At 39.2% G+C, this 21,533-nt stretch overlaps 1 protein-coding gene across 2 annotated transcripts in view; it reads right to left on the reverse strand.

The window, feature by feature from the left end:
- Positions 1-2,166: 2,166 nt before the first annotated feature.
- The window catches only part of LOC126922193 (hemicentin-1-like), a 101,192-nt gene continuing 81,825 nt past the window's right edge, over positions 2,167-21,533 (reverse strand). For both annotated transcript variants that reach the window (XM_050734548.1, XM_050734547.1), the window contains 8 exons: positions 15,413-15,757; positions 13,651-13,962; positions 12,124-12,275; positions 11,885-12,029; positions 10,840-11,133; positions 9,894-10,283; positions 8,266-8,583; positions 2,167-3,977 (listed from right to left, as the gene is read on the reverse strand). In XM_050734548.1, coding sequence (XP_050590505.1) covers positions 3,436-3,977; positions 8,266-8,583; positions 9,894-10,283; positions 10,840-11,133; positions 11,885-12,029; positions 12,124-12,275; positions 13,651-13,962; positions 15,413-15,752 — 2,493 coding nt within the window. In that variant the 5' untranslated portion in view covers positions 15,753-15,757 and the 3' untranslated portion in view covers positions 2,167-3,435. The remainder of the gene's footprint in view (positions 3,978-8,265; positions 8,584-9,893; positions 10,284-10,839; positions 11,134-11,884; positions 12,030-12,123; positions 12,276-13,650; positions 13,963-15,412; positions 15,758-21,533) is intronic.

The raw sequence follows: 21,533 nt of genomic DNA on the forward strand, positions 1-21,533 counted from the left end.
CTTTCGATCAGGCCATATATAAAACATCGAAGAACAACGGGAATTCTCTCGTTTCACAAGGAGAACGTATCCTAAGAGGAATTCTAGTATTTTGGATCCACAGCTTGTTCCAATTTTGTCTAACATCCTCTCGCATCGATCGGTCAAAGTTTATCTATTGACCTCTTTTTTGTATTTCTGGTGCAACAAATGGCGAGGTACGAAAGACGAATGAATTAAAAATATTTCAACCAAAAGATAGAATAATTAAATATTTAATCGCTGTGAAACCTGCAGTGACCGAGCATTTTATCCGAATGTTCTATTATACGATCACTAATGGAAAAAATGAGGAATCGTGTCGAATCTTAGACGTACTCGTGTGTCGTTCGGACTACTATATTTGAAATTCACCACTTTCATATTCGGAATATTATTTATTATAACGCAAACACTGATTTAATCCATCTTGAGAAATGTATTACTTTTTCTTATTGGCGTATAAGATAGATAATACTAAATAACTAAATAACAAATTAATAATAAATAAGTAAATACATCGAGGATCATACTTTATTTGGAACTTCTTCGCAATGATAAATTAGCGGAGGAAAATTTAAAATAAAGTTACAACAGAAAGCAAAGTTGAAAATAAAACGAATTGCGTTAAATGAGTTTCATAAACTGTTAGGATGATCGATTGTTTCGTCCCAACAGAGTGTGCAGTTACGCTGTAAAAATTTCGAACGCGGTATCTGTTTAGCAGTGAAATTAATAAGTTGAAAGAAAAAGTAATTATTTTCATGCTTTACGTAAGAGAATCGCCGACGAAACAAAGAGAAACGAACAAATGATTTCTCGAATATCCGTATAGAAAACATAAATTATGCATATTCCGTGTTTAATCGTATATTTGCTATCATGAAAAATTAATTAATCCCATCAGCTCGATTCGCGTTGTCGACAAAACAACATCGTTCTATTTAAAAGTTCTTTCTACGAAATCTAGAACGTTCTTCGCAATTTTTATCCTTATTCGTTAGATTTTCATCATAATGCCGCTAACGATAAGTCGTACGGTACGGTCAACTGACGTGTGTCTGCGGAAGGAATACATTACCGGTAGTTTATTTCCAGGTAGCGTGAAACGAGATTCGCTAGGAGCAGTCTTGTCCTAACGATGTGATTTATCGTTGGCCATCGTCGTCTAGATCTCCGTCGCAATGTCAAGCCACGTGTGCACTGAAATCTGTGCTGCATGAATCGCGTGTACGCGATGGTATACGTTAAACGAGCCGCTGCAAGAGATCTCTAGATCCGCGGCAAGGGATAAGCGGCTTACTGAAATATCAGCCGGCCCAGCAAATCACTGCCTATGCGTCCAGAATCAGTCAACAGTATTCCAAACGTCGAAGAGTTAATGGAAGAGAAACAGTCTGCTGTCAAACTGGAATTGCAGTTGGAATTTATGTAAAGCCGTATTCGTTGTGATTCCGCGGAGAGCGCAATTCGATGTCCTCCGCGTCGTGTCCAGAGTTAGGAAACGACGCGACGCTTCGAATATGTCGCTTTTTTTTGGAACAGATAGATCAAAAAGTAGTAGAAATCGATTGTACGGTAAAGCGAAGAGTAACCAATTACGAATCCGGTTGTAGTTAGCTTTTATCTGTGCCATGTATCAACTAACGTCGGCCATGAGGCTGAGAAACCGTATACTCGTGTTTGCGAAATTTAAAAAATTGCACCTCATCGATAAAGATAGAGTTTCGCAAACGTTACGAGTTATAAATCGGCTGACTTTCGTATTTGATATTTTCAGGTTACGTACAAAGTTAATTATAGGCAATTATATTAGAACCATCGATCAGTTTCTCTTAGTTTTCGAGTAATTACTTGTGCTGTTATTGATAATTAAAGTGACATCTTTAATTGTTAGTTAATTGACAAGAGTGAAATTACAAGGAACGTCCCAAAAGATATTGAGTGACATTTTCTATGAGAAAGGCTATTCGGTAAAGCAGCATAGCGAAATAAATCCAATTTTGTTAGAAGCCACGTACAGTTAGTAATATTCCAGATTTCTACCGCAGTTTACCTACCAACAAAATCAACGAGAACCTATTACTTACTTACGTTCCATCGTTGCTTCAACGTCACAGGGTATATTCTTGAGAAACCAAATTCCTCTTCCAAGTTATTAAACAACGAAGTTTATTATTCATATATACAAACGTTTACATGCTCGTTAAAAGGTTCGACCAATTGATTGACCAAGCATAAACGCGTTTGCCAGTGAAACGCGTTCATTCTCACACGATACACCAAATATTCATACGAAACAACGTTCAACACGAAAGCACGGTACCGACGCAACGCGACGCGACGATGGATATCGGGAGTACGGGAAGCTTTCGACTGGGAGACGAACATTCAAGGAAGAAAAATTATTGTCTATGTACAAACGTCGTGACGAACGAGACACTGCATGATCGCCTGTTATTCTCTCCTTTTTACATTTATATTTACGATTAATTTAAATCTAGGTGAAAAATAAGAGTACGACCTTGACAGTTCAGGAGGGAATCTTAACGGTACTTATTGTCTATTTACAAACGTCGTTTACCATGCTTAACGTTTTTGGCATGAGTCAATCGTAGTTTCGCGATAGGATAGTAAACTGTGAGCCGCGTCCGTTCTTTCCTTCTTTCACGCGAATAAAACCTATTCAAAAGTTTCCATCCAGTCTCAAAAATGTCATTCTTCGAACGATTCCTTTCTACACCCATCTATAATTGCGATCAGTTGCCTGTATTTTCGTTGGAAAACCAGCAACTACGTTAGGTTTTTGCAGAGTAACTGTCGCTTCCAATTTGAATTTCAAGATTGAAACACACATTTGTAATCAAAGTAATTAAACTCACCTGAAACGAAGAAAAATGATGTCAATTTTGCGCGTATTCGTTGTACCGTTACAAAGAGGATCTTGACGAACCTTTAACGCAATCATCAACAGAGAATACGCGCAACGAAAGAGAACCTAAGTCCGCGTTTATCATGCTTCAGACAATGTACTCCTTGATACGATCTAACTGAAGAATATGAAGCATTCGGACCGGCATTTCATACGTTACGATCTGATATAACTGGTACATACCATACGTATGTGTTAATAACATCCAAATCGTATGGTATTACACAAAGTTAAATTAATTCCCAAAATTTACTCCAACACATCCACTGTCTACCTTCTCCCAACGTATATCTCATTCATTTCGGAAGCTACTTGTACGATCAAACGATAGGATGCAAACAAAAATCTCCCAAGCGAGCATCGGACGTTAAAACTCATATACTGGAGCAAAATTCATCGGTGAGTATCGGAGAACGAGTCGCGGCTCGTCAATTTGGTCAGCATCAGTCGTGACGCCACGATCGTCGACAAACCACCAGGACCGCCTATATACAGCTCTCTTGGACACGCGAACTTCTCGTGTAAATATCGTGACTACGATGGACAGGAAGCGTGCTGGGTCGCAACGGGCTCAAACTCTTCTCCACCTTTTTCACGTAGCCGTTAGGATAGATCCACGAGTCCTTTGTATGCAAGACCGACGAGGGCGTCGGATAATCCAGCTCCTCCAAATGACCGAAATCTTTCGTTCTGTCCGACTTCGAAGTCTCGTAATTCGGTTCGAAGATATCGGGCCTCTTATCCATCTTGCTTGGAATCACGTCAGGATCGTCATCGGCCATATCGTTCATCGTTTCTCCTTTAACCTCGTCGCTGGCCTCCTTATTCAACGGCGCTATAACCACTCTGTCGTCTTTATTCCCGTAACGAACCACTTCGGTGTGAGTTTTCATCGATTGCATCGGATGGTTACGGCGATACAGTGTCAGAGTTATGCCGACGATCAGAATGCACACGGCTGTTATTCCACCGGCGAAACATGCCACCAGAAGACTGTAGTCCATGCTGCCGTCGGAAGTTCCGCGATCTGCGGACAGAAGGAAACGTGACTCGCGTAAAAGACAATCGTTAGGTAGACGATCGAACGTACGAGGTTTGGTCGAAAGCGAATCGGACGATGCGCTCGTTATCAGTGCTGCTAACGAGGCTGTTAAAAGCACCGACGACTGTTAACGCGCATCGCGTACAATCGGCCGGGTTTTCCCAACCAACGTTCTTCTTTCGACGGATCGAGCACGGAGTATCGTCGTGGATTTTAAATTTACAGATCGATCACTCGGTAATTGAATTTCGTTATTGAATGGCAGCCAGTTTCGACGTTTCATCTCAACGCTCCGCTCGCGCAATTAGAAATGTAATTTAAGACTCGTTCGACCAGCCCCTATGGATTTTATGATAGAACCTCGACGATTTAATCAGCTGCTCTTCCCAAGAGCTTGTCGATCGAAATTCAAGTCGAAAGTTTCTCTCTTTTTATCTGCAAGTACATACTTGCTTGGCTTTTTCTTAATGACGGTAACTTGAACGCGACGACGAATAGAGTTAAAATTGTTAAAATTCATTCTCTAAACATACAGCTAGATGTGGTGGTCGTTTCTTAAATTATCCTTTTTGATATTTGTACGATTCCTTCTTGTTGCAACGAGTATGAATATAAATATACAGCTTAAAATATAGCATAATATATTTTTTCATAAGAAATAAAGAATAACGAAATTGCAGTTGCGGTCGATTCTATAGTCCGGTAAGATCCTATAAGATCCTGTAACATGAGATGTGAAAGGTCCAAGGATCGTTATGTGAAAAATTGAAAAATTCGATTCGAACTATTTTTCATACGAGTTCTCAATTATCTACGCAACGAGAATAACAAATTGTATGTATCTAATCTTCCTTAAACGTTACATTTATGTTTTTATTAACTTTCGTAATACTTTGTCAAATTTAAGAACGCACAAATATTCTGATTATTTATGGTAACCAACGATATTGTTCTGACGACTTTGCGATAAATCATACAAATACGAATAAACATAATTTACAGCAAAATCTCGTTTAACGCGGTTGATAATTGCGGACGGGACAAAATTTCATACAGAAATACGACATTTCATAAATATTAATCTAATATTATGTTCGATCAGTTATGTATAACCTCGAAAACACTGATACCTCGCAACCAGAGTATAGAAATTTAATTTGTAAAATCATCATTTATATTTAATGGCAAGATATTTCAATACAAAACGCAACCTCGCCAATTATCAAAATGAAAAGAATGGCATTCTCGGAATTGCTTTCGAAATAAGAGAAAGAATGCAGGATTATTTTCGTTGAAACGAACATTCGAATCAACGACACGGTCTTTCTTGGAAAAGCGCCTTAAGACATTTCCGGCAAACTTGGATGGCTATTGGATCACGAGAGAAACGTGAAGAACTTCCGGTAGCAAAGATCGAGAAGGAAATAGGAAAGCGGGCCCACTGACGACGATGGCCGAGCTTTTTGACATTCCGAAAACGCTTCGGTTCGTTAGCCAACGAACGTTTCGAATGTGCACGTTCCTCCGTATGCACCTGTACAGATGTGTACATATTTATTCCGAAACAAACATATACCAAGATAATTTGATTTGTGTACGGCTAACGTTTACAGGCAATTTACAATCAGAGCAAATACATCCTAATGCATCGGCTTAACTTTCAACGAAATTAGCGAAGAAAGGGAATGGCACCAGGAGAGATCGTCGTTACGTAAATACTTAGCTGAGATGGAACTGTTTCAGAAGGAATAATTTTGAAGTATCAGATTGAACAGAAAGAGTTCGTTTCGTGTGTTTTCGTTTTATTTCGTGCCATTTTATGCGTATATTATTCTTATACTTGCTGAATTTGTTAATCAGTCGCATACACATTTTCACGAGAGTATATCGTGGATGTTACATAAATCTTGAAATCTCGTTAACAGCTGTAATGAAACGCGAAAATCTAAAAACGGGTATAGATGTTACAATGAAATGCAATACGTGTATAATAAGATAATGCCGCTTATTCATTCACGTTTACAAAAAATCATTATTAATCACGTTGACAAGCTTTAATCCTGATACTCATCGTATTACTTATACTTTATATTACGCGGAATAACGAACATTGACGCAATGGAACTACGAAACTGCACATGATGAAATCTGAATAAAATTATTGCAAACAAAATATGTATGTACGTACTCCGATAGAATCTTCGACTACGTAAATAATAATTAGGAAAATATTAAGAAATATTATCCGAATTTGTTTGCACGTGTATCATTCTGTAACAATATCATAGAATTATTCTTTCGATGGATTATATCGAATAGATCTAAATCTCCTTAATGTCTTGTACTATCTCGACCCTTTCGTAGATCTTGAAAAGATGCAAAAGGTTTAGGCACGTCAACTTTTTCAGTTTCATTGTTCAAAGCGCATAAAATATCACGTACAATCTCAACACGATACGTATTAAAAGTTCATTTCACAAAAATTACCTCCTAGCATAATGTACATTGTTTTTAACAGCATTACCCCGCTTTCTAATATCCCTAGGACTTGTCGTATTACGATATTTCTATTATCCTCAAACACCTTCACTATTTCACACCCAGTTACTGCGGTTAGCATAACGCGTTTTCGTCTGGGATATTAGAATGCTATGCAAATGCTTCTACTGTTAAACGTAAACCAGATTGTACACATACGTACATACATATACATGTAGGGTGTCTAGACGATAGAACGTTCGAATAACGTGAATTCGGATAAGAGAAATAGGATTAGAACATAATAATATAGATGAACGTTTTTTTAATCGAATGGAAAATGGATCCTACGTTTCTGATCGTAAGTAGGTACATCGACGTTGTGGTCGAGGTATTAATTAACGATACACCAAACAACCAACAGTGTATTCTCACTGACCAAGGTATCCATAATGATACCGTGAATGAAAAAATGTAATGAACAAACGAAAGTATCGCTGTGCCTCGCCGAATAAAAGCCACTCAAACGAACCAGAGCAATACAGAACGAATTCATTTCGTTCAGAACGAGCATTCGCATTTATAAAAGCACTAACCTGCGGTTCTTAACGGGACACATTAGGAGGAAATGACATGGACTCGGCGAAACTGGTTGAAACGGATCCGAAGAGGTTGGCAAAGGTTGACGACAGGGTTGGAGGTTCGAGGCGGCCCAGACCAGGTTCGCATTATCAGTAGAACGTATACAGGCCGAGATCCGAGATGAGCTCGTGTTGCGAACGTGCCTGTCCACGCACACACCATTATACGTGCATGTACAGGAACGAATACCTATCCAAGAAGAGCGGGGAACGTTTGCGCACACAAGCCGAGATCGTCCACGGACCGAGATGAATAAACCATGAGGATGGAAATTAAAGGCGATAAATGCGCCTCGAATGAGACAGCAGCGAGGAAAGGGACTCGCTCTTTATGGGATTTTAATTCAACCTCCGCGGGAAAGGAGGATACGAAGAAACGTGTCGTACGGAGAGGGAAAGGCGACTCCGGCCAAAGAGAGCTTGAAATGATCGCGGATACGCGTATAATTGCGCTCGTGAAACGCACGGACCAAGCTCGCAATACGATGCTATGGCCCGTTCAACTCGTGATACAATTCCGGCTAATTGAGAGACGTGACAAATGTCAGGAACGCGTACCCTCTTGCCAAAGGACCTCGTTCGTGTTCACCGTTTCTGTACCCCAAGCTGAATATGATCGTGACGTTCGCCCTTCAGTTTTCCGGTGGTTTTCACAGGCTAAGACGGAAATGAATTCGTTCAATTTAGTAAGTTACGTATAATTGCTCGAGTAACTGGATATTGCTGCGGGTAACACGACATTATCGATCACGTCTGTTTGCATTTGGAGATACGCGTTAATTTTGTTTCATAATATCGTCATTTATAATGTCATCGAATCGAAAAGGAAGAGAGTTCACGAATTTTTCATTTTGCTCGTATTCAGCGAATACATCAAGCTATATGATTCGTAAATTAGGAGATTAATGTACTTACATGCTAGAAACCGAGTTAGAAATGATTCTAATATTATAGATAATATAATAGTGTGTTGTATATTTTCTATTTATTTGATTACAAACCTACCTTTTGTATTATATATGTTTCATAATGTAAAATACCAAATAAAGTACCAAATTTACTAGAAACATTTTCCAGTGAGCAAGAGTCTGAATATTTTTACATCCTGCACACTTTTGACGTCAATAAGAAAGGAAAACATTCGTAGAACTTACCGGTGGTGTACATAGCGACTGCTTTGAGCGTGACTGGTTCAAGGACTACAGGATCGCTTCGACCCTTTGCGTTGACAGCGTAAAGATGAAGCCTATATTTACGACCAGTCTCTAAACCAGGAACCTCAAAAACCGGACCGGACGAGCTGGATCTCTCTGTGTGGTTTAGGTAAAAGGTATTGAAGTGATAAACGTTCTCCTCGCTATACACCTCCAGCTCGTAATTAGTTATGGGCAAACCGCCGTCAAATCCCTCCGAGCATCTGACGATCAACCAATCCGCGTCCCTCGATTCGGTGGCTTTGAAATCCTCGTGACCTATTTCATGGAAAAATGTGGTGAATGGTTTCGAGAAGGATGCCCGCGCTGTTATATGCGAGAGAAAAAGAGAATTCAGAAAATCGAGGATAGACAGCACTTGCCACGTAAAAGGGAAAGCTCTTAACGAATATGAGTCGAAAAATTAATACTTTTAAAGATATAAATAATTTGTCGTCTAAACCGAGTGGCTTTCTCGCTTTGGAAATTATCATGCTGCGTAAAAGCAACGAATAATGTCTAAATTTGAAACAGTCTATTTGTACTTCGCTGTATTTAATTATTTACATACTTAAGTATTCAAATATCTATTTAATTTTATATTTAGATTAGAAAAATTACTATTTTCCATGTGTTTGTTTATGTTTTTGACTCTGTACTTGTACAACAGTATTATTATGGAATTATTATTATTTATCATACTGATGTTATCTTCTAACGAAGGACGTGGATGAAACAAATTCTTTTGTAAAAAAAAAAGGATTGCATGCAAAACCGCTGTGACTCACAATTTTATTTCGCCTGATAAATCTGCGTTATAACTATGGTATACACATGTGTGTACGCCTCTTTTCATAGCTATGAGGCTACTTCCTGATCTTACATAATGCGTGATAATTAGCTCAAGGTACTAAGGAAACGATAAATCGGGCAAAATTTTGTATTCACGCAAGATAAAGCCCTAGAGCGCTGTAAAAATATGTAAAAGCTATTTACGAGAATTACGACAAGAATTACGACAAAAATTATTCGTTAAACAATCTCCTGACCTAAATAGCATAAAATAACGCAACATTTAATTAGGTAGTCTGCCTAAAATCTGAATCTGAGTTACGATACGACTGTAACAACAAGCGCAATAGAAACCTTAATAGTAAACTGCTTCAACGGCTTAAGAGCTATAATCTACATCGAAGAGAAAAGTACTTGGTTGCGAAATAACGGCCTGACAGGACTGAACATAAAACGAGGAAAAGTAGCCTAACAACGTTTAACGTGTCTCCTCGGTAAACCAAGACCAAACGGCGTCAAAATTCCCCATCTCCAGTGTCGCTTTCCTGTAACGAAAAACCGAGGAGCCCTTCGAAACGTACGGCAATCGATTCCCGAAGGGCTTGCCTAATTTTACGATCGTTTTCACGCACGACCGAACATCTTGTCTCTTGTCGAGGGAACACCGGAAAATAAGTTGTTGAACATAGCATACGAAGCTATCGAGTGCGAGCTAGTATCCTCCTATATGACGGGCGTACGTAATAACATAGTTAGCGGCGTTTAGATCGAAACGAGGGGTTCCCAGTGTCGCTTACCCATTCGATACGCGTACGGACCGGTCGACTGGAGGGCCGTGCAATTCTGAAGGGGATAGGGTTTCCCGGCGACGATGATCTGAAAAAGACAGGGCGTCTTTTGCACCCCTATCCGGTTTTTCGCCCAGCAGGCAACCGTGCCATAGTCCATGTCGTTTGCCGGAGTATAGTTCAACCTGGATCCATGCCAGTGGCTAGTGATGAGGCTGAGCGGCTTCACTTGCGTGAATCTGTTGGCCGGCACGTTCATCAGCTCGCCGGAATTGTTGAAGGTCCAGTGGAAAGTGATGGGCGGCGGTTTCGACTGCACGCCACATACCAGCGAGATCGTCTCGTGCTTCAAGGCGCCGACAACTTGGGTAGATGAGCCGTCTTTGCAGACAGGCGCGTCTGAAAATCAGGTCAGACACACCTCCAATGTATCGTGTCAACGCGAATCCGAAACCCTAACCGAATTACGAGCTCTCGTCTTAAAGTCCATCTACCGTGACGAACATAGAAATAGGTGAGTAATTAAAGATCTTGTAGCAAAATTTTAATTTCATTTACCGCGTGATTATTATTCGAAATAGAAATTTGGAAATTATTCTGTAGTTACGGTGCTTTAAAGTACGAGAAGTGTTATTTTTAAATCTTTTAAAAGATTGATGTAGTAAGTAAAAAAAGTAGAAAAATTGAAATATCATTTAATTATAGAAATATAACAATGCATGAAATAAAATTCAAAAAATATCATTTCTTTTTTCTGCTTACTATACTTATATTTTATGATAAAACTGTTTTCATTTCGTTATATTATTGCTCGATTAAAAAAATAAATGCGATACGTATATTGTATTCAGCCAAGCATTTTATCCATCTTTTTTACTGATTTTTCACTGAATACCTGATTTTCACGTATTTAGAGGGTTAATCGATTAGAAAAAGAATGTAAAAATTTACTCACACATTATGTCCAACGTTACCGGTCTGCTGGTAGATTTCCCCTCGACATTGACTGCCATGCAAGAATATTCGCCGGCGGAATTTCTAGTCACGCTTCGCAAAACCAAAGATTGTCCGCTGGGAAGAAAAATTCTAGCAGTCGAGTTCTGATGCAGCTCCTTGCCGTCTTTGTACCATGCCAGCTTGTACGCTTTGGGATTCGCCTGAACGTCGCATTCGAAGTAGACGTCATCGCCCTCGTTTATGTCGTTTGCCTTCAAACTCAAACCCAGCTTGATCGTCACTATTGGTGCATCTGGGAATTTTATGCGCGATAAATCAATCTAAGAGTACCATTAAGGACAATTTCTACTAGTATACTAGACACGCCCAGTAGTATCGATAAATCTTTCTTCCTATCTCTCTCGTATTTCATATTTCTTGTTGTAAAATACACCAATTGGAACAAATGACATGGGATAAGATTTCAATTTATATCATAGTTGGGAACGTAAATCGTAAGTGAGATAGAAAGGTTCGTCGACTGATCCATTGATACCATTATAGTTCTAATGTAAAACACTATCGTTTATAACTTGAAAAATGAGCCTCGAATGACATTTTTGTACGTGAATTTTTTATTGCTTATAACAATATGTTGAGTTTGCCACTTTGGATCAACGCCATTGTAATCCTTGAATCGTGAGCTTTCGACCAAGGTATTACACGTTTCCCTACTCGCTGTTCTAATAACTAAAGTCGATGGCCAGAAGTGAATACATACTCGTGGAAATAAAGAAACGGCTTATGAAACAAAAATACTGTAAATTAGTGGCATATTAAAAATAAATTTGCTAAGAAAGTAATACCATTTTGAGGAGTGTCGAAACGTAGTTTGTTGAAACATAGCGAAAGTTGAAACAAAAGAGTGATACTTAAATTTAGCAACGCAAAACATACCTAAATATTTAGTAAAAAAGAAATACTAGTTTTAAAAATATTTGTTCGCGTTATCCCTCGTAACGCCGTCATCGTGTCAAAGTTTAAAGAAAATTCGCTTTACTCACAGTGAACCAGTAGTCGCCACTTATCTTCCAGGGCGCTGTTAGGTACAACCGGATTCTCCGCCCGGCAAATCAGATATTTTCCATCGTCCTCCATGGTGGGTACATAACTCAACACGCTTCTCGTGATGTTCGGACTATCTGCAAACTACGAAGAACTCAGAATCTAAGCTCACGTGTACCTGTCTTACAAAGGTAGAAACGAACCGCGGCTAGTATAAGTTCAAAAATGTTCTACTCACATTTCTGGCCATATGTTTGACCTGATGGTTTCCCTTCCACCAAGTGATCACAGCCTCTGGCCTGGAACCCGAACTGGCGCATTCAACTTCGTACGTTTTTAGCGCCGACAAGTGCGTTTCTTTGTTCGTAATATTCACTACTAATGGTTTCACTGGAATCCAACACGATTTACATAGAGGGATATTTCGATGGAAAAATATGCTTTTTAGTAAATTGCAATGAAATTTGGAACGTCGTTTGTCGAGTGATACCTACGTTATTTTAAAGCAGTTACGAATGCAATATAATTTACGGTATCGAGATTTTCTCTTGAAAATTTCATCGCCAAAAAGGAGGAACATTTCAAATTATCGTGGATAGCATTTGCGGATAATTACGTTATCGTCTCTGTTTTCGGTGGAATGCTAAAATAAATTTTATGTTCGATGAGATTAAAAAGCTACAATATGGAAATACAATTGACGAACATCTTTCTATTTGTCGTTTCTTTATCTCATAACGTGTATTATATTAAAAATATTACAAGAAAAAAAAAGAGGGATCGAGAGACGTTCAATCTCCGCTAAATGTCAGATCTTCCTCACACACGGTTGTCCTAATCTTTACAGCAGTCGATATATATGTATATATTATTAGAAATAAAAAGTAATGTTTATTCATTACGCTTTTATCTTCCATTCTTATCGCCCTTAATCTCACGCTACATAGAATTCATTTCAACTTTCTTCTCCAAACTTTAATCCCACGATGGAATCTCATTTTCTTCGAGTCATATTTTCCTCCCCATAAAATAACCAATTCGTTATCTTCGTTATAAATTTGAGAGCACTCGTTGTCGTATCACATCGACTCATACTATTCAAATTCTTCTTATAACGCGGTATACAATAACGCATATTGCATTACTTGCTCCTATCTAGTCCGGAATTAGCCAGGTCCAAGTCTACTCGATAAATTTTCAAACCGCATTTTCTCGAAAACGAAATATCACACGAAAAAACTGTATTCTCTCTATTTTTCTTTATTTTCTCTGTTTCGTTTTATTGTTTTTCAACGTATAATCACCTCATCGCCGATTGTGCCGCGATTGCTGGAACATATTCTCGCGTTTGTCCCAAATTTAATCGACGTAATCACGATAGTCGGCTCTCGTTACGGTGCTAATAAAATTTCGACGTTTTTAATATAACGCGTAACACGTATATTGAAAGGAAGGATGACTGCGAGTCTTTCAACTCCACGTTTTACCACGAACTACCGCGTTTTATTCCATTATTCGCTATTTGAAATGTACGTAGCTTGTCTCAAGCTGTGTAACAAGTCAAAGCGACGCACAACTCCGATGAGCAAGAGTAGTCATCGACTAATCCCGTATTTCGACATGCAGTATCTGGATTATCACAAAGTTTACAGAAACACCGCGGTTTATTAATAAGCTCGAAACTTTGACAAATTAGGACGTAGCTCTTTACGGAAGCTAAACATTCGGTAAGACAGTTAACAAGTTGAAATAGTTTCTTACTTACAATTAATATCCAAAATAATCTCGGAAGTTAGAGGAGCAACGAGATGCGTGTTGCTTGCCCGACAAATTAGCCTAGCTCTGAGGAACTTCCTGGTGACGTTCGTGATGTCGAGATGATTTATCGTAGTGTCCCCGTGTTCTAACGTGTACGTGTCGTCCGTTTCCTCTTCGAAATGCCACGTGACCTTCGGCGGCGGTGAACCTCCGATTACCTCGCACGACAACGACAACTCGCTGCCCTCGTTAAAGGGCTGCAATACCTTGGCCAAATTTTTACCGGGCCCGGTGTAAATCACAGGCTTGTTTGGTGGCACTGTCGTAAGGACGAATTTATGTAAGTCATAATACCGCGAGTATCTTTCTTCTTTAAATCTTTCGAACGATTTCCCCGGCACACGTTATTTGCTTCCGGAGAAATTTATTTCCGATAATTTTTTAATTGCTTCAATCACCCAACTCGCGCTATACAGAGAATGCTTCGACAATTTTACTAAACAATTGTACGAAGTAACAGTTTTATTAAGCAGATTTAGATGGATCAACGTTACATTAACCTCAGAGCAATTAGAGAGAAGAGACGAAAATTTCTAGGTATCTTAATCTCACAGTGAACGTTCCGTTGCTTTGTTTATTACATTTTGTCGTTAGATGCCATCTCTTATTCTAGAAACAGAAACTGTGAAATCTACCATATCCGGTATTAACAAGATGAATGTAATTAAACGCCATAAATGATCCTGCCGCCGCGAAACAGCGCTAAATTACGGTAAAATGGCTTTTGCTCAAGTACACGCTGCATACGCGCATGATAAAACTGCTGGAGATGACACTCCGTAAAACGAAGACGCATGTTACTTAAAAAAAAATATACGAACGAACAATTCTTTATCCGTATAGCAGCGACACCAGAAAATTGCCATAATATGTAATATTTGTCGAGCTCTCGTACCGTGTCCAATTAATTAAGTGAAAATCGCGTTACCATCGCGTCGGTGTCTAAGAGTAACAAGATATTCCTAGCATAATGAGTTCCAACAACACGATTATGTTTATTCTTGCAATCGAATAAAGACGATACGTTGTACGTACTATCCTGGATGTTTGCGACTGTATAACTTGTTATAGAAAATGTTATATCAAAATAAGCTTTCCCTTTATCTCGTAACAATGGTGACTTGGATCACACGGTTACAAAGCAACAAATATGAAAATGACGTTTCTCTGATAAGAATTTCATTTCTTTAAAATAACTCGCTTTAATCGGTATCTCGTTCTAATGTACAATTCTGAATAGATATAAAGCGAAAACCGATTACGTATACACGAAAGCTTAACGACACATTCTCATCTATGAAACACGTTAACAAAATTTTGATTAATCATCTTTCTAGCATCTATACTTGCGATTGAACAAACATTTTCACGTCGCGGTGACTAGCTATCGGCAATCGTCGCTGTCGCAACGAAGAAAGTCGGATCTGTTCGGCTGATAAAATTCTCTGACATTTCTCTTTTAATCTGCGGAATTTTCAATTCCAGGCGTTAAAACTAAATCTCATGAAATAACCGAAAACGAGCAAAAGGCGAGCTGGAAAACTAAAAAGTTCGAAATTAAAAGCGACAACGTCGAGATAGCATCGAGTTTCGGAATGAAAGCAATTAATCGCGATTGATCATCAAGCGGAAACAGTAACAGAGGGAGAGAGAGAGAGAGAGAGAGAGAGATGAAACACACTGTAAAAAGAGAGATAGAACACACTCACCTATCACCGTGAGGTTAACCTTCTGATTTCTCGTCGGGCTATTTTTGTAATCCACCCTGCACCTGTACACGCCCGCGTCGGTTGCCTCCAAGGGATCGATCTCCAATTTCGCGGGATCCACGTTCGTCCTCATGGTCGCCCTTTCGTCGAATACGTATGAATCTGACCAAAGCTTCGCCTGAGCTATCGATTTGCCGCGAGCATCTAGACTGTATATCGGCTCGCCGTCCCTCTCGTCTTTGTACCAAAAAACCATGCTCACCACCTCGCTTCTACTCGTTGGATCGATGTCGCAAGGTATTTGAGCTTTGAAGCCAGCCACCGCCGACACATTCAGCATCGGTACTGAAAATTATCACATATATTATTCAAGCTTCACGTTCACCGATATTATACTCCATGGCACGTTTTATTTCCATCAAAAAATCAAATAACCTTAATTAAGTGCCGTAGTTAATCGCATTCTCGCATCACGCTACATTTCTAACTTTCCGCTGCTTATACGCCGTCACCTACCTGCGCATGCCTGCGTTACCTATCCTCGTTAGTTACTCACCTACTAGATCAAACCTTATTGGCTATCGATTCATAACTTTCAAATATAGTAAAACAGAGAACAGCCATCGTAACCACGCCATTCCGAAATATATATCGCAATAAAAGAGTGTCGTACTTCACTTGAGAGGAACCATACATATATATTTAGTAAATTATCATTCATCCAACGCTTGTCACTCTTTCACAATCCCAATACCGTCGTATTGTATGATTATTGGTGATAGTGAGAAACATTAGGACGTGATCCTAAGAAATATTATTGCTGAACACTCAGTTGCGCATAAAAAACGAGCGTAACGAGGATTTTTAGCACCTCTGGTTTCTTACTAGAACCAACGTCTTGACGTTTCCAAGCTATGGGCACGCGTTTGATGCTGTTACGGTTCTACCTGACTCGCTCTTATTCTTGCCACGGTACAGCGTCGGGTTTGAACCACCCTCTTTGTTTAATGTTCTTTGATTCTTTCGTTCTGTGGTTCAGATGTTTTAAGCTGGGAACCGAGGGATTTCAAGAGGTTCCTTTCTTCATGTTGTTCTCACTTGGCATAAAAGATGATTTAGTTTTTGTCATTTACCGCTTGTAACGTTGGGACGAGCGTATAAGAGGAAGGCAAGCGATTCTGATTTCTCGTGACATGTAACACGCATGATAAGCGGATCTTTCTTTACGTCTGCGAATCTTTCTTTTGAAAATATCGAAATGAAAAAGATTTTGGTACTTTCGTACTTTATATACAAATATTCGCCCATATTCTAAGCACGGAACACACCAGTTACCCTAAACGTTCTGCTTCATCTTCGAAGAAATACCTGCAGTTCGAATCTATCTTCTCGCAGCATCTGGTTGTGTAACGCGGCCTCCCGCCGCTACATACATTTTCTTCCTAATTCAACTTGTACGCAGTAAACGACGCCGTATCTGGAGATTCAGGCTACTACAACGAGGATCCTGAATCCCGTATATTTTCTTACCGCAACCGCGAATTTCCAGTTTTAGTCAGTCACTGACCGAGAGCCGAGTTACTGCAAATTGGCCGGAGCTCGGGACCGAGGCGCAGGTCGGGGCAACAAAAGTTCGTACAAGCACACGTACGATCAGCGGCGGCCGTAAGTGGGTGTACAAGCCGAGACGGGGCCAATTAATCGGTCTACTTACCGATTTATGTCCCTGGTCCTGGGAGCCGCCGCGGCGTCGCGATTTTATTGGCTTTCATAGCCACCTCATCAATCGTCCCGCCACCTGGCCACCACCCGCCTCTTGACCGTCCGCGCACCAACCTCGTTATCCTTTCCCTCGTCGTCCTTACATACAACGTCTACTCGGGAAATTGGCCTCCCTTGCTCGCCCCGGAGATTAATCACGCGCGACCCTATCGATTTACTGCATGAATGTCCATCGTTTTTTCGTCCTCGTTGCTCTTGACTCGCGGAATCGAACGAAACGTTCGACGAGCAAGAAACAGCCAAGGAAATGGAAGATGTCGAGTACTGTAGATGCGAGCGAACTCTTTCCGTCAGAATGGCGCAGTTTGTTGGGTTTGTTGTAGCCTCGCGATATAAAGCAACTGAGAGCGTTCGATTGCTTCGAACTCTTGAAACGTTAGAAACTAAGCTTAAGACTCATAAAAAAAATCGTAAGAATATTTCCGTACTTTAATTACTTATATTAGCTAATAAACTAATATTCCGTGAATATCTCCGATTCTGTCGATAGTGTTGTTAGCGTTTAACCCTTTTAAGTGTGAACACGGTAAATAGCTGGGCTCGTCCGTGTGACCTAGCAGAAACGGATTATTTACATCCTTAGTCATGATGTTTTAGAAACGTGACACGTTGTCGGTTCGTGGGACAATTAAGAAACAGGAAATGACTTGGAATTATAGATATACCTAAATCACATTTACATGTATGTATAATAGACGAAGGGAAACACGTTAATGTGATTAAACAAGCAAATATGCTCCAAATTATGTCGTGTTTGGTTTTGTTTTACATTGTTACATTGGTAGAAGCTTCTTCTTAAATAAAGCAAGCTTTGTCTTCTTTAAGCTATAGCTATTAATAGAAATTCACGATAAAACAGAATTCAACGAATAGGGATTCGTTAACAAATACAGGAAACTCGAAAAGAAAAACGTACGAAAGAGATCAAACGTATTTTACGTTTAATGTATTAACTGATTAGAGAAAGCGTTTTAAAGGCGTAGAGAAACCTGAAATTTGATTACAGAATTATTACCATAATGTAAGCATAAAAGTAAAATGAGTTCCAAATGTTGATGGAACATTCAGGCAACTAAGCTATTGATTAAGAGGACACGACGTATTTCCATTACAGCACAAAACGCATTTCAACTCGTAATTTAAATATATCCATTATACGTATTAATTAAGCATCAAACGAATATGAAAATTATTGGAGAACCATAATTTTACTGAATTAACGTTTAAATGTACCCGATTCTATATCTGTTTAAAAATTCTATCGCGAAATGGTACGATTTGTAAATGGTACGAAAGTCTTTAAACCAATAATGACTATTTAGCAAAAATATATATTCAGAATATAAAATATGATTCTGTAAAAGAGACATTTATATTCATCGAACTGTTTTTATATAATGGATCGAAATTGTATTTCGATATTATTTTGCAATCTTAATTCTAATACATCATTTCCTCGTGGTATTTGTGCGTCTCGAATAAACATGAAAATAGTCGGAAATAGTCGGAAATAGTCGAGACATCTGTACTTTATTTATGTATATGTATTTTCCATAATTTGCATCTTATGAATCTTAAATGCGGAACTCGCTCATATTACTTTTTTCAGTGCATCACTCACTCTTTCGTCTAGTATCCAAAGAGAATTATTCAAAAGTTCGTTCTAACAGAAAATTCAGTGTCACGCTTCATCGAGCGCATATTACACGACGTATTTCACAGCCAGAGGCACTAAATATCTAACAACGAGACTGCTTTAGCGCAAGCAAGAATTTAGCTTCTAGTACTTAACATATTTCAAGAGAAAGAGAAGTCGTATACACATATATAATCTATACGTACGTGCACGTATATACGTATGTACGTATTAATATATTTTTTTTAATACATATATATCTCGAAAAGTGTGAGTTTGCTGCACTTTAGACCATATCACCGTCGCAACTTTCAAGAACTAATTTTTCGATCGAGGTGTTACATGCCCTCCTACTCGTTGTCCCAGTAACTTGCCTAATGTTTTATTTGCCTTTATTATTCGCTCGTTATACTCGTTTTAAATATTTTTCAAATGTGCATATGGTATTACCTCGGAATATCGAAATATTTAGGAATTATTCTAACAAGCTCATGAACGTTAGCCTTTGAAACGGCACGTTACCACGTCGCTGCTAAATTACTAGAGGCGTTTATTTATCGCGAGCTATCTCATACATTTATGAATTATAGCTTGTTACATTTATCCGTCGAATCACTATTTAACAAACACAGCAAACTACAATATCATCCGCAGGCAACATAGAACACAAGATATCCAATTATTAGATCCAATCTAATCCTCGTCCGAACAAAACAAACACCTGTTAGCAACGCTACCGACGTAATATTGTCTCCACAAATACGGAACATCGTCAAATGCTAAATAATTCGTAATACGTTCGCCCAATACAAACAAATCGATAATCCAAGCCACAGATGCTTGGAAACAATTAGCAAGTACTTTAATTAACAGTAAGTATAACGTTTAAGAGCAACATACGTATACAACAAATTATATAAATAGATGTGTGTATGTGTGTATATATATATATAATTCAAGCAATTCAAGCAGAGTAGATTTAGACATTTACGTTCCGTACTCTTCGTTTTAAAAAGTTTCATTGCAAAAGCTTCCTCGTCGATCGATAATATTCACTGACGCGAAACAATACTTTGAGCTATGTTATTACGTGATCGTGTGACGATAATGAAATCACTCGATGCAAACAGAAAGTCAGCATTCTCTCGGGTCACACGAACTTCCGAAACCTATAGTCTCGGTCTTCCATGTCGTAAACTCACGACGCGCTATACGAGCAATCCGCGAGTACGGGAACTGATCTCTCCATTGACCCGCAACATCGTCTTAATCCCTCGGCTATCACAGTGATCGGCATGTTCAAAGCCCTAGGAGGACTGATCAAGTCGGAGTTGCCCAGCGATTCGCTAATTATGTTTCCATCCGTTTCTCGTAATTTATGGTAAACCGATGTAGTAAGCGTCGAGCGCTCAAATTCACAGAGATTGAGTAACGATATTAACGGGAGTTTTACAGTACAACTATTTGGTCGTTAGGCTACAGTTCCTCGGAAACGAATAAACAAAGTTCCTCGACAACTACTTTTCCTGGTATTATCTTTCTCGTGTCTTCTTCGACGTATCAGCTTCGTCTCGCTCTTACCCTTAAGCGTCTCGTAAAAAGTCTGGAAGCATCTCTGAAAGTGTACGAACTCGTGCGTATCTTTCCATATCGTTGCACCACGATGTCAACGTTTTTCTAATTTTACCATATCTCTCTATCCATCCTATAGGCCTTCTACCAACGATACGCTATACAAAAGCGTAACCGGTGCAAGGAACTTCCGTCGTTCGAGCAAACCGGATAAATGCGGCACTGAGTTATCGGTGCGAGAGGTGCCTACGTGCAAACAACAGTCGGACCGAACGTTTACGGATTCGACATGCGTATTTGGGCGGATATCAACGTTTACTTGAAGCAGTTGGATAGATCCGCTCTCAGAGCACATCACGTATCTGACTACACATCGATTCTCGGATAATTATTCAAAGCAAACGCGACCTCGTGTCGCGGGTCGGTAATGCATCGTATTAGCCGCTTCCTTCTATGTACAAGTCCATACGCGCGGATTTCAACAGACGTAACCTGTCGCGAAACACCACGCTGCGCAGATGTTTCGACGGATCTGTGATCTTATTCGATGGGAATGCAAATCGGCCTGATCGGATTCCGCGAAAACTTCGGACGGAATTACGTGCTCGATTATCGACGATAATGCTTATTGAGAAACCAAATGTGACGCGACATTAATAAAGAACGATGATTTCTTTTTCCCTGGTGTCTGACGACGCGATGGCGTGATCGCGCTATTGCGAGACAGCGCCAACACGTATCATCCGGCAAAGTATTCCGAGAGATTTTGAAGAGAAAAATAAATCGAAGATTTGCTTCTAAGAAGATCGATCTTGAAAGTGTACCAAATATACGAATATAGTACGTACGCGCGCATTTAACTTTTAAGCCAATTGCGTCAAGAAGAAAAATAATAGATGTGTTCTTACGTCATATAATTCCTTCTCGCTGTATCTAGTTGGAAAAGAAATTGTTTATTTGAAATAACATTGCATGTATAATTTTATTGCAATTATAACAAAAAATTCTACGTATAATTTTTAAATAATATCATATGTATATGAATTCTGTCAGATTAAAAAATTCCGATTCTAGTTAAAGCTTGCACGTATGTAGAACGCATTTAAATTTATACGAACGAGAAATTTTTTC

This window comes from Bombus affinis, chromosome 11, assembly GCF_024516045.1.
Source record: "Bombus affinis isolate iyBomAffi1 chromosome 11, iyBomAffi1.2, whole genome shotgun sequence".
Classification (NCBI taxonomy): Eukaryota; Metazoa; Arthropoda; class Insecta; order Hymenoptera; family Apidae; genus Bombus; species Bombus affinis.